General features: G+C 30.9%; 1 protein-coding gene across 1 annotated transcript in view; it reads right to left on the bottom strand.

The window, feature by feature from the left end:
- LOC148299783 (uncharacterized) overlaps window positions 1–14,880 on the bottom strand; it is a 70,599-nt gene that overhangs the window by 32,068 nt on the left and 23,651 nt on the right. The window contains exon 3 of the mRNA XM_088275685.1: window positions 1,530–1,847. Within this exon, the coding sequence (XP_088131811.1) occupies window positions 1,530–1,847 (318 nt within the window). The remainder of the gene's footprint in view (window positions 1–1,529; window positions 1,848–14,880) is intronic.

Here is a 14,880-nt window from a genome sequence, read left to right as displayed (position 1 = left end):
TCGATACTGTATATAATAAGCAGGGTTAATAATAAATGCAATTCCAATCTACAAAAAAAGTGGCCAATAATTATATATGACCCAATATATTAAAATTAAAGTATGTACATATCTTTATAACGGACAACCTAATAGATTTCTTCTTAGTGGGCTACAATCATTGTGACGATTGGTTTGCTTCTGTCATGGTCAGTCACCACCCGTCTCTATTCTCCGCTCGCTGATAGGGTCGTTTCAACCCGAAGACGAGAAGAACTGACCCTAACAGTCGACAAAGACGTAAAATTATAATAAAGCCAGGAAGAAGAAGAAGAAAATATCGTGATGGAAACATCTAGTGAAAAACGAGAAATCCTGTCGAGATGGAATCATTTATTCCACTTCATTTAGAATACGAACACAAATTTATGAAATTCGTCAAAATTGCGGGCTGGAATGGAATGAAGATTTAGAAACGGAAATGAATTCTCATGATAATGTACAGAGGGATGGGAAAATTGAGAAATTTAAATTGAATATTATTATGAACGAAGAGATAAAGTATCTAGGTTGTTTACCATACAGCCGTAGAGACGTTTGCTTTCAGGAATTCCTGAAATATTGTAAATGGAAGCCGGCAAAAGTTTTGCAATATCTCCTACGCATAGTGTTTTCAGTAGGTACTTCCAAATTTTTGTTCAGAAATTCAGGATTTCTCTTTACTCAGGAGTTATTTCATTCCGGGTTTTTATTGAAACCTCAACATACAAGACTCCATTGTGTACTGCTTGTTTAGCTTTTGATGAAAGGTTTTTATTAGCTTTTAAAACGTTTAAGAGAAATATTGTTGTTGTCTATTTGAATATTTGATTAAGAAATGTAAGCTATAATATTTATTTATTGATTTGGCGTTTAATTTGCAGAACTGAAAATAACTCCTGTAATTTGAGATAATCCAGATTTTGAGAACAAGTATTTGGACACATTCAAAATGTTGTAAATAAATTATCTGATCAAATTATAAGCTTAATAATAAAAATGAAAATGGTATTTTCTGGCGTTTCTCATGTGTGTGATTATAATCCAGGATTCGGATCTCACATACTAATATAAGAGTTTCTGCTTAATAAAAAAGCTTCTTTACATCTCACCAATAGATGTCTCTAGTAAAGTTCTAGTGATTCAAGAACAAAGTTTCTAAATTGGTTCATATATATAGAACTTCCAAGAATTTGAATAGATTGGTTGTCAATGATGGGTAGAATTGGTGAATGTTACACGTGTGTAAAGTGATCACTTAAACCAGCCTATGACGGTCGTCAGCCCCGTAAATGCCCAGACTTCCATATTCTTCTTCATCTTTGATGAGATGTCAAAAAATAATATGAAAATAACTCCTGTAATTTGAGATAATCCAGATTTTGAGAACAAGTAATTGGACATACTAAAAATGTTGTTAATAAACTATTCTGTTTTGAATATTGAAAGCATTAACTGTTGGTTTTCCAATAAAAAAAAAATTAAATTTAATAAAAATTAAATTTACTGACCCTTATCATCAGCGCTGAACTCAGCTTCCATCTCTGCCTTACTGGCTTCAACTTCGACAACCTTTCCTCCACTCATCTTAGCTTCTTCTTCGACTTCACTCGCTTTTCCCTCTACGTCTGCCTGGCCCTCCTTCACTTCCTTGCCGTCTCCACTCTCAGTGACTGCCGTTAGTTCCTTCCTGGTCTTGTGACCCCGGAAGCAGGCTTGTATCTTGGTGACGGCTTTGAGGTCTTCTTCGTCGAAGATTTGATCTTCTATAGCAGTAGATTCCTCAGGTTTGGAAGTCACTATTTCCTCGGAAATGTCTTGGAGCTTTGCTGTAACAACGAAACGTACAATTTATCTATTTACTTTAATATCATGTATAGAAAAAAATTATATGTTCATTGGCGTGCTTAATAAAAATAAGCATTTCAATAATAAACAATAAACTATTCATATTATTTTTTGACATCTCATCAAAGATGAAGAAGAATATGGAAGTCTGGGTATTTAAGGGGCTGACGACCGTCATAAGCCGGTTTAAGTGATCACTTTATACGAACGAAGTTCTATATATATGAACCAATTTTGAAACGTTATTCTTCAATCACTAGAATTTCACTAGAGACATCTATTGGTGAGATGAAAATAAACTTTTTATTGAGCAGAAACTCTTTTTTTGGTATGTGAGGTCCGAATCCTAGATTATAATCACACACATGAGAAACGCCAGAAAATATTATTTTCATTTTTATAATTATTTAAGCTTATAATTTGACCAGATAATTTATTTACTACATTTTGACACACTCAAAATGTTGTAAAGATAGTAATGTCTCATACGTTTCTGTAAATTTTATTAAGTTATCAGTTTCTTGGATGAATTGATTTTTAATATAAAAAGCACTTTACAGTATTTTGAACGTGTCCAAATCAATGTTTATAAATCTGGGTGTGTCCATTTCATCGAATTTTGTCTCAAGTGCCAAAGAAATAAACTCAGCCAAAACTACAAAACGAGTTGGTGTGGGGAAGGTTTTCTTATAAAGGTGAGCTCAAGAGGCTGAAGTTGGATTGGTCTCGAAGCGAAGCTTAATTGAAAAGAGTTTAAGGAGAAACAGAGCTTTCAAAGCTTTATAAGTATTATGTTGAGTTTGTTTAAATCTGCGAATTCAAATTCCAGGTTTATCCACTTAGAAGTTATTTATATTGATATCTCAACAAAAAAGATGAAGAATATGATAATATTTTTATAGCTAACGGCCTGTCCAAGGCTGGTTTATTTTATCACTATATGTACCATATATGACCATTTTCTTATTAATCGATGACCTAATTCTTTGTATATATGTCATTCAAAATGAAAAAAAAAATAATCAGAGAAACATGTTAAAAAATATTTATAATAATACAAAAAAATTAAAATTAATTTTCATTTAAATGATTTCAATACATGTAATTTGCCTCTCTACGCCTAAAAAAGTTTCACTCTTAAAATATGAGTGAATCAAGATGATACATTTTTATAGATTTTTTTCCATATGATTTTTATTTGACCAGCGACCGGGTTTTATCATAATTGACATCACCAGTTTAATGATGTCAGCTACGACAAAACCCGATCACTGGTCAAATAAAATTTATGTGGAAAAAACTTTATAGTCATTATTTTATTCTATAATATGCAGTTACATTGATAAATAACAGTACAAAACTTCAAAATCAAAATCAAAACTTTATTCGTTTATCTTTGGCGCATCTCGTTTTTAAATAATTTAAATTTAAAACATGAAACAATACCAAAGCAAAACATTCATTTTCTCCCCCATCTGAAAAATAAGCGTTGACGTCTTTGCAACAGGTATTTTGGACGGAGTTATATCTTTCAGGCTGATAAATATCAGGTTTTATTTCGAAGGCTATTTTCATATTAAAAGATGAATTGAAAAAAGTAAAATAAAGGTCAAAATATGGTTGGCTCTAGATTAAAAGCGGTAAGCTGTAGAATTAAAAAAATAAAACATCAATGGAATTATTCGGAGGAAATTTCATGAAATTTCAGGCGGTAAAAGACCGCACTGAAAAAGCACAAAAGGAATTAAATTATGTCCCCGTGAATCCTCATTTTTCCAACAACCCTTGCCTAATTACCGGTACCTTTTAAATATTTAAGGCCTTCTTCGTATCCCGGGGTTAAATATTCATCTGAAAGAACATTCTGTGGGTTCGCAAGACAGATGTGGCCGAGAATTATACATTTTTCAGGAGAAAAAGTACAAAAAATAACAAACGCTTATTTCAGGCTTTGAATTATTTATTTTTCAGGAGTTTCCATCTGCAAATTCTATTTTCAGTGCGAAAACTTTCCAATTTCAAGAACTACTTGTATTTAAAAAAAAATACATCTACAATTTCGATTAAAACTTATAGTAGATTTCGTACGATGATGAATTTACAACCAGGGCAACATAATATAGTGGACTACAACGGACCAATCTCTATCAACTTTTTCAATTTAAATAATACTTGGTAAATACCACTTGTTTAAAATCTATTGTGACACGTGTTTCGATGTATTCCGCATAATTTTCAAACACCGTATGTGAAGCTAAGTCTTATTATTTTTTTGAGTTGTTAAAATAGTTCATTTAATGAAAGATGAAACACACCTACAGTTTTTTGGTTTATTTATTTATTCAAACTCCATGTACAGAAAAGAAGTAAGAACATTAGCGGGCTTCTTGCTAAAAAACAATATCTTCCAACCAACCAAAAACAGACATTTGATATTGGTCAAAACGTGTGATATATAAAGCTGATTGCAATCAGAGGGTAGATAATTGAACATTTAAATAATATTAATTACAAATTGATAATAATAAGGAAAGCAAAGGAAAAAGGGAGTTTGGAGAAGGAAGGTGGGCGAAAAACTACTAGGGAGGAAATGATGGACAGTTAGGATTCTAATTTTATTTGGCAATGTCATATATATTTATGAAAATACTCGAGAACTAAATACTGTCTCATCAAAGGCTGAAATTACAAACCGTTTACATTTTCATTTGCTGGTGTAGTTATTGAAACGGCGTGTCAAAAAATGATGTAACTTATGTAAAAAATAAACCAAAGTCATAGTACTAGCATTATTTTACTGATAACACTGGGCAACAATGATTTTGTAACTGAAATTTTGATGACTAATTTGGACTAAGTTAATCGTTTTTATTCAAAGTCTATATGGTGACAAGCTTGTACCACGTCAAGTTTTGATGTTAAAGTCATATTATTGTTTGTATGGACCCCATACGTTGAAACCGTAATAGTGGTTGGTATCTAGACATGTTTTAGTCTAAGGTCTAAGGGATTTTAAAAAAGTATCGATATTTCTAGAGTAACAGTGGAAATATATTAACTTATTAATATTTAATACGATGGCATAATATGTTTTTGTATATTTTTACATAAATAATAAGATAAACTTAAGTCAATTTCAGAATTATAAATATCCAAAACTAAAAAATCTGACGTGTTACATTTTTTTTGCTTTCAATGATTAAAGAAAACACTTAGTTTTTTACCACTTGAGTTTTATTATAGACTACATGTTTCAGAAGTTAAACTTCCATCATTCAGGTCTGTACAATAACTAATATGTAATATGAATGATGGAAGTTTAACTTCTGAAACATGTAGTCTTTAATAAAACTCAAGTGGTAAAAAACGAAGTGTTTTCTTTAATCATTGTAATATGTCTTACCACAAAGTTAATGCCGAAACAAAAATAATTTTTTTTGCTTTCGTTTTTGAATTCAGCCATGCAAAGTGCATAAAGATCAGGTATTTTCATGTTAGTTACAAAATAAAAATTCCAAATTGTTGGCCACTGTAGTCTTCCATCATTTTACCACATAACAAAATTCAAGTAGAAAGCTCTTTTTTAAACGTATCAAAAGTCAGAATGTATACAAGTAAACAGTGTAAGCATCTGGTAGCTATGATACGGCAATAAAAACTTTTTATTTGTAAAGTTAAATAAGAAAATTCTTTATGGTTTTTCATCTTACCTGAAATAATTTTGTAATTACGAAACTTTATTACATCACGTGTACCTTTCAGGAAATATTAAAAGCTTACTGAAAGTATTAAATCGAAAAACGATAATTAAAAGTGGGATTAAAGGTTTACTTATACGTTTCACGAGTTGTATGAAAATTTAGGAAAGGCGGAGTAAGAAACTCGTTTAAAATTGTGAGATACTTCAGATATTTCAGTTCAAATTCCCTGTATATTAAATATTGAAGATGAGAAACATGTTACGTTACGTATCTATTATGATCTCTGCAAAGTGTGTTGATTATTTTTTATTAATTTACTTATTGCTTACAATATTTTGAGTGTGGCCATACTGAAAATATTGTAAGACGTAAAAATCTCGGTGAGATGTACATTTTTGTACAAAAAATTTAAATTAAAAAACATTGTTTATACAAAATAATAATAATGACATTTTAATTCATTCTTTCAAAATTGTTACATTCCGTAATAACTTTTTCGAATCAAATATCTCAAGGGCTGAAAGAGGAGAGAAGAAAAAACAATAAAGCCTTTAAATATTCATAACCCGACCCACTCTCTCTCAATTTATCACCCCCTTAAAATCGTCGAGGGTTATTTAACTAACCCGCCATCGGAATAATACTGAAAACTCGTCAGATTTTTGAATTTACCATAATACTTCCATTTTCATGGTCGGAATATAGAAAACTGAGGTGGGATTATGTACGACCCTTGATTTTTTTCATATGGTGTGTTTTTATCAACTCATACGTCACAGTGAAGTCATTCATGAAAATTTAGGTGTTATTTTTTTAAATATCTCAACAAGGATAAAGAAGAATATAAATAAATAAATAGAATGTTACCTTGTTGAAACACTGTTATTCAAAATATTATTTGAGTAATGATAACACGAAACACTCGTATAAGACGATTTTTGAGTTTATTAATGTAAATATGACTAGTTTTGAAAATAACAATATTTCTCATAATCAAGTTTTGTATTTTCATCTGTTGATGCAATTTTAATCAATTTAATGCATTTTATTTTTTGTTTCATATTATTTTTTGACATTTCATCAAAGATGAAGAAGAATATGGAAGTCTGGGCATTTGCGGGGCCGACGACCGTCATAGGCTGGTTTAAATGAGCACTTTACACACGTGTAACATTCACCAATTCTACCACATTGACAACCACAATATCCAAATTCTTGGAAGCTCTAAATGTATGATCTTATTTTGTAACATGGTTCTTAAATCACTGGAATTTCACATCTAGACATCTATTGGTGAAATGAAAAGAAGCTTTTTATTGAGCAGAAACATATATTTAAAATAGTACGAAAAATAACTCTTATAATTGGAGATATTCCAGTTTTGTGAAGAAGTATTTGAACACACTCAAAATGCTGTAAAATTTGTGTGTAATTGATTTGGCAAATAATTAACCTAATTATTTAAATGATAAAATGTTCAACTCCTTATAATTTTGATACTAATATCTTTGCTTTCCATGATTACGTCAATTAACAGTTTTATTAATATTCAATGTTGTAATATTTGTCAAGTTATAAACATAAATGATTACCTAAGTTAAAATACATTTATTCTAGATTTTTTTTTCAAAAACAAGATTTATCGATATAACTTAGAAACGCGTGCTGAGATAGTTTGGACATGTGGAACGAATGAGTGAGCAAAGAACGGTAAAACAAATTCATGAGGTGAATTTAATTGGAAAAAAAGGCAGAAGAAGACCGAGGAAATCTTAGAATGATCAGGTATGTCAAATACTTGAAAGCAGTCGGCCAGGAGTAGAAATAATTGGCAAGCGTGTACGAGGAGATGCAAGATAATGTGGAAGAGGCGAAAAATGCTTGCAAAGACAGATTACCCCTATGGTTCAAGCGGCATGTTGGTTAATTAGTAAGTTAGTTAGTCAGTTTATATTTATGTGTGTTTTTTTATATGCTTGTATACTATCAATACATTAAAACAATATTGCATACAAGAAAACATAATATTTTTTATTTATTTATTAATATAAGCTTTATAAAATTAAACACCTTTGTTTTAACCATTTTTTTATTATAAGTACACTTTTTAACCTACTGGTTTCGACAAGAACCTTGTCATCATCAGGGTTTATTAAATACTTAAACATTGAAATACTCAATTACATTCTCATACCAAAAGCTTCCACACAAAAGCAGAGCGTGGAAGCTTTTGGTAAGAGAATGTAATTTAGTATTTTAATGTTTTAGTATTTAATAAACTATGATGATGACAAGGTTCTAGTCGAAACCGGTTGGTTAAAAAGTGTACTTATAACAAAAAAGTGGTTAAAACAAAGGTATTTAATTTTATGAAGTTAAAATGTGCCACAAATTATCTGCGAATTTTATTATTATTTTTTTTAAATATAAAATAATAAAAAAAATAAGAAGAATAACTAGAAAAATAAAGAGAGGAAGAAGAAAGGGAAGAAGGAGGAAATGAAGGAGAACAAATAGAAGGAGAAGAATTAGAAGAAGACGAAGAAGATAAGATAGAAGAAGATGGCGAAAAATTATAACAAACAATTAATCAGGTTTTAATTTCACGACTTCTCGTTAATATCTGTTTATGTTCTAGCAAAAAGCAATTGGACTATCAAAACAAACAATTAATTTAGGAGCTATTGCCACTTACCGAGATGAATGAATCCCATAGAATCGTCAGTCGACAGCAAACGTATATTAATTGCCGAAATAATTAAGGAAACGAGTCCCCAAATATCTGTTATAGTATAATATAATTCCAGACATTAAAATAAAGGACATTTTGCTCACTCCTTTCAACAACGTCATAAATCGAAAAACATTATTTTTCAGAAGATCTTTTTTAAAGTTTAAGAATAAAATAAAATGTATTGAAATAAATATCAAGCCACTTATTGAACTTTTTATTGTGCAACAGATCTTTTAATGTAAAACCTGCAGGTTTTTTTTCCATTTGAAAAATATTTTGTTTATGTAAAAAAATAAGTAAACAATACCTTTTCTTCAAAATGCTAAACAATACTTCTTGCCCTGTAGCGGGTTAATATTAAATTATTTATTGAGTCGGCATTAACTTTGTGGAATTACATGTTGAATATTTTTTTTGAAATTACATCAAATATACCACTTTAATGAGTTTCATTTATAAAAACGGTTAGTTTCGAAAACTTACAGATGTTTTCATCTTCCGGTACAAATTAAAACTAATGAACAAAATATTAAGTAAAAAATTTTTTATTAATAGTTATATAAACAAGTTGAATAAGAGATATAAACAATTAATACATAAATAGAGCAATAATGCTTTTCAGGCACTGAAATTTCAGCAATTTTTATGACCGTATTTGAAGTTTTGTGTGTTATGTGTTTTATTGCGTAGTAGCGTTGCCTTCCAGATTCAATAAAGCCTGAATATATGGCACACAGCCTTCCGCTTGCAGGAAACTATTATGAAGAATGCTCTAGGAAATTTTATATTGAGAGTCATAAAGTTTTGTCAAATTTGTAATAATATGAAGAATCTTAGGGTCAAAATTATATTTCAAATTTTTATAAATGAATATTTTTGAAGTTTATAAAACAAAAACAAAAACTTTGTTTTAAACACTTTTTATTGGTACACTTTATCCAACCGGTTTCGACAAGAACCTTGTCATCATCAAGGTTTATGTTTTAAATTCTTAAACATTGAAATACTCATAGCTAATTACCCCTTTTTAATTAATTTGGTAAGTGAAGGGTATCTATGAGTATTTCAATGTTAAAGAATTTAGTAAATGAACCCTGATGATGACAAAGTTCTTGTCGAAACCGGTTGGATAAAGTGTACCAATAAAAGTGGTTAAAACAACCCTTTTTTAATTTATTTAGTTAGGGAAGGGTAATTAACTATGAGTATTTCAATATTTTAGAATTTACTTTATAAACCCTGATGATGACAAGATTTTTGTCGAATCCTGTTGGATGAAGAGTATCAATAAAAAAGGTTAAAACAAAGTTGTTTTATTTAATAAACTTTATAAAATGTGCCACAAAGTATCTGCGAAAAACATTAAAGAAATGAAATTTTATTTATATTTAATACTTTTTTATTAATTTAAAGGGCGACTAAAACTGTAAAGACGAATTGGTGGTATAAAAATTATTCTACCGGGTCCATTTCAAAATTTAGATTTCAATTAATTGGATCTTTTCATTAACTGACTAAATTGACTCGGCATTTCAATATTAATATTTTATGCTGGTATTTACTAAGTAAAACAAATTAAAAATGGATAGAAATATTGGTATTTACTATGTAAAACATAAATAAATAAAAAAATCTATGTTAAATATACTGATTTTTGTTTTTTAAAATCTTTAAATATATATATATATATATATATATATATATATATATATATATATATATATATATATATATATATATATATATATATATATATATATATATATATATATATATATATATATATATATATATATATATATATATATATATACATTATATATATATATATATATATATATATATATATATATATATATATATATATATATATATATATATATATATATATATATATATGTATATTTTTATTTTTTTTTTTTAATTTTTTTATTCATTTAATATATTTACATTTTTATTTATAACATAATAACATTTGAATCATTTATACATATGTAGAACTTTTATATTTCGATTCGCTGTGCCTCTCCATAAAAGAGTCTGTGCTCTTGTGCTTGGAAAGGGACTTACACTCGTGGTTTAATGTTATATAATAAAAGATATAATAGTTTTTTTAATATATTTTTTTAAAGATTTAAATGTATAGAGCTTTAATTTTTTTCTTGAGGATTTTTATATCATCTATTTTTTTTATTTCTTTAGGGAGTTTATTGTTTATATATATATATATATATATATATATATATATATATATATATATATATATATATATAGTTTTATGAATAAAAGAGGCTTGAATAATTCTCCTCAAGGTTTTAAAGAAAGAAAAATAATTACAAATTTGTAATTTTACTTTGCCGAGTCTATTTCAAAATTGAAATTCATATTTTTTTAGTCGATTTCAAAACAAGAATTAAATTTCATGAGTTTATTTCAAAATTCAAATAAAACTTTTTCGTTTTTATTTTAAAATTGAAATGAATTTTCATTGAGTGTATTACAAAATGCCGATTTCTCTTTATCGAGTCTAATAATACAGTAAAACAATTACTGACACTGAAACCATTATTCCGAGTCAGTAAATAAAACCAAATGTGTGTGTATTTTAATATGTTTCTTGATTACACCAACGAACGGAAATGGAATCGTACCGCGTTCTATTTTGGATACATAATCGGCGGCCATTTTGTACCACAACTTACAAAGTACTCCAATTTAAAATGCCATGATCGATTTTACAAACTTCCAAATTGCTTTGACTTTCAGCGAAAAAGTTTTGTATGAAGTATTGACGGTTTCAGTCACCTGGGTTGTATAGCTGGTGATGGACGAAAGAATGAAAAAATCGAATGAAATAACGACTAACAAAATTTTGAGAGTGTCCAAATACTTGTTAAAAAATCTGGATTATCTCCAATTATAGAAGTTATTTTCATATTATTTTTTGACATCTCATCAAAGATGCAGAAGAACATGGAAGTCTGGGCATTTACGGGGCTGACGACCGTCATAGATTGGTTTGAGAGATCACTTTACACACGTGTTACGTTCACTAATTATGCCCATTATTCACAACCGCACTACTCAAATTCTTTGAAGTTCTATACATATGAACCAATTTCGAAACGTTGTTCTTGAATCATTAGAACTTCACTAGAGACATCTATTGGTGAAATGAAAAGAAGATTTTTTCCGGTAAGGATCATGCATACATCTAAAAAAAAGAAGTTTTCTCTTAATGAAAACGTTCTCAACCCAACTATAGATGGATTCCGTAAACTCAAACGTCATGAGATAAAATGGTAAATGTTGCATGTGTGTAAAGTCATCACGTAACCAGCCAATGACAGGTCTTATGACATATAACCATACAGAAGGTCTATCATGAAGCCTAGATGCTCAGAAGGTCTATCATGAAGCCTAGATGCTTCTGCGTCAGATCTGGGAATGCGGTGGGACATCTTTTAGGTCTTATGACCTATGGAAATATCAGTCTTCCATATTCTTCTTCATCTATGTTAAGATATCAAAATATAAAAAAAAAACTAACTAAGTGGAACAACCTAGATTTGTGAACAAGTATTTGGACACACTTGAAAAATCGTGCACGTGTTAAATCATTTAACCCATTAACGCCCAGTCACAAGGTCAAAAACGACGCTGACGTCATAAATGAAGTCTGACATTCCATTTTCAAACTCGGCCCGGTTTACGAATTCAAACGGAATTCCAAATTCCATAAATCAGCGTAGATTCGAAAAGACGTAACCTGATTGGCCGAATCTGTATGCTAATTGGGCGGCCTTGTAGGGCACCCCTAGCGGACTATTCGAGAATTAGCATTTTACGAGTGTCGAAATTTTTTTAATCCCAAAACTTTGTAAATTAAAATTTTTAAGAAGGTAGATAGGTAGTTTTTTCACCGCGTCGGTGGTGTGAAGGTTAACACTTTGGCTACAATGCTGGAGGTCCTGATTCGATTCACAGGGAATAAGATAATATCTCATTGGATATTGATTATTAACTTATGGCGTAGAGACGTGGAATCTAACAGCAAGTCTTACTCATAAAATGAAAGTCACCCAGCGTGCTATGGAGAGATCCATGCTCGGAGTGTCGCCAAAAGATAGAATCCGAAACGAGGAAATACGCAGAAGAACTCGAGTAGTGGATGCTACCCAACGAATGGGCACACTCAAGTGGCAATGGGCAGGACATATCTGTCGAAGAGACGACGGTCGATGGGGAAGAAAGGTATTGGAATGGCGCCCAAGAACTGGCAAACGAAGCATCGGCCGACCCCCTACAAGATGGACTGACGATATAAGAAGAATAGCGGGAGTGACCTGGATGCGGAAGGCGGAGGATCCAAGAGGATGGAGACTCATGCGGGAGGCCTACGTTCAACAGTGGACGGACACAGGCTGATGATGATGATAGATTAGTTCCATGTGTCTGTAGGAGTTTTCCGAAGCGGGATTCTTCTACACCTTTAGCAAAAGTATTCTTGATTATTTTCTATTTTTGTTAATGTATACGATTTAAATTTAAGTTTGTAATGTGTATATTAACTATAAAAAAATAAATTGAATTGAAGTAATTTTGCCGCCTGCGTGGTGTGATGGTCAGCGTGTTTAGCTACCGTGCTCGAGGTCCCGGGTTCGATTTCCAGGGGGGGGGGTAAAGATAAATATTACTAATTTTACACTGCAATATTTATTTAATATTACCTTGAGTGATCATCTTACCTTTATGTTAGTAACGATCAAGATAACACTGCGCAATTATATGCAGTGCCCCATGAACCGTTGGATGAGGATAAGGGTTATAAGTAAAATAATTTGAAGCGCAAGGCTGTGATCATCTTTCGTTCGTGTATTTAACGATCAAGATAATACTGCTTCTATACGGTGCAGTGCCCTATGCACTATTATGTTTGGGATAAAGGATAACATTCAGATTTGGACACATTGTAAATATTGTAAGGTGTTCTTTATACTTCTTCGTCTTTGTTTAGGTATCAATTTAAATAACTCAATTGAAAACCTTTATTACCATCCATCTGAATATCATATCATATGAATAACCATCGCATCATTTCTCAATAGGGGTAGGCAGAGAGAACAGAACGCCACACCAACCTGACTTAACATACATTCTTCACCCCTTCCACGTTCATGCATCTGTTTAAACATATCCTCCGATTATTTCAACTCCTGACCTGATCACATTCAAGTATTTGACATACCCGATCTTGCTAAGTTTTTCTCGGTCTTTCTTTGCTTCGTTTTCCAACTACATTAATCTCATAAAATTGTTTTAATGTTCTCTCCTCACTCATTCGTTCCACGTGTCCAAACCATCTTAATTTAATACACCTTTCTTAAAAATCGTAGAAGAGGCAAATATTGTATGCAAAGACAGATTAATATGGGTGATGGTCAGTTAGTTAAGATAGTTTAGAAGAAGAAAAGCGAAGAACCTGTCATTTCTTGCTGCAAACCAATCTACAAGATTGAGACCACAGAAGAAAGAAAAAGAAATGGACTGGTTATTTTATGGTAAGCTTTTTTAACTGTAATTAAAAAAAAAAGTTGTAAGTTGAAGTGTCGTTATCAAGGTGTCCGTAACACGGGAGTTCCTCGCCATCACCGATATGGGTCAGTCTGAATATTCACTAGAATGTGTTCTGTGTTGTTTATTTCTTTTCGCATTAAGTCGAAGTGTCGTAAGTCGGGTGTCCACAACTCGAGGGTTCCTCACTATCGCCGATATACATAGGTCAGTCTGAACATTCAAATGAGCGTGTTCTGTGTCGTTTGTTTCTTTTCGCCTTAAGTTGAAGTGTCGTAAGTCGGGTGTCCGTAACGTGGGGGTTCGTTACTATCGCCGATATAGGTCAGCCTGAGCCCCCACCCGAGCGTGTTCGCGTTTAGAACGCGGATTCAATATTTGAACGGTTGACAAGTGACGTACTGTGGCCTGTTTTGAGTTGCCGTTGTTGCGAGATTGCCTCCGGCGTTGTCGGCGCCCGCTATGCAAACATCGAGAGATTTGACATCCGCGCTTAAATGCAAATTCAGCCAAACAACGCTGAGCTGGTATAATTACTCAAGCACGAAAAAAACAACACATTTTTTATGTTTGTTACGTATTTTCAGACGATAGATTTTTCATCTAACAAATGATATATCAAGATATATAAAATACTCTTACAACATTTTGAGTGTGTCCGAATATCTCACCAATAGATGTCTCTAGTGAAGTTTCAGTGATTCAAGAATAATGTTTCAAAATTGGTTCATATATAGTGTGGTTGTCAATAATGGGTAGAATTGGTAAATGTTACACGTGTGTAAAGTGATCACTTAAACCAGCCTACGACGGTCGTCAGTCCCGTAAATGCCCAGACTTCCATATTCTTCTTTATCTTTGATGAGATGTCAAAAAGTAATACTTTTTAATTATATATATATATATATATATATATATATATATATATATATATATATATATATATATATATATATATATATATATATATATATATATTTATTGTATATATATATAAATATATGT

This window comes from Brachycentrus maculatus, unplaced genomic scaffold (genome assembly GCF_059751285.1).
Source record: "Brachycentrus maculatus isolate JH-2025_06_01 unplaced genomic scaffold, ASM5975128v1 h1tg000951l, whole genome shotgun sequence".
NCBI lineage: Eukaryota > Metazoa > Arthropoda > Insecta > Trichoptera > Brachycentridae > Brachycentrus > Brachycentrus maculatus.
Note: the sequence above shows the minus strand (reverse complement) of the source record. Positions and strands in the feature narration are given on the sequence as shown.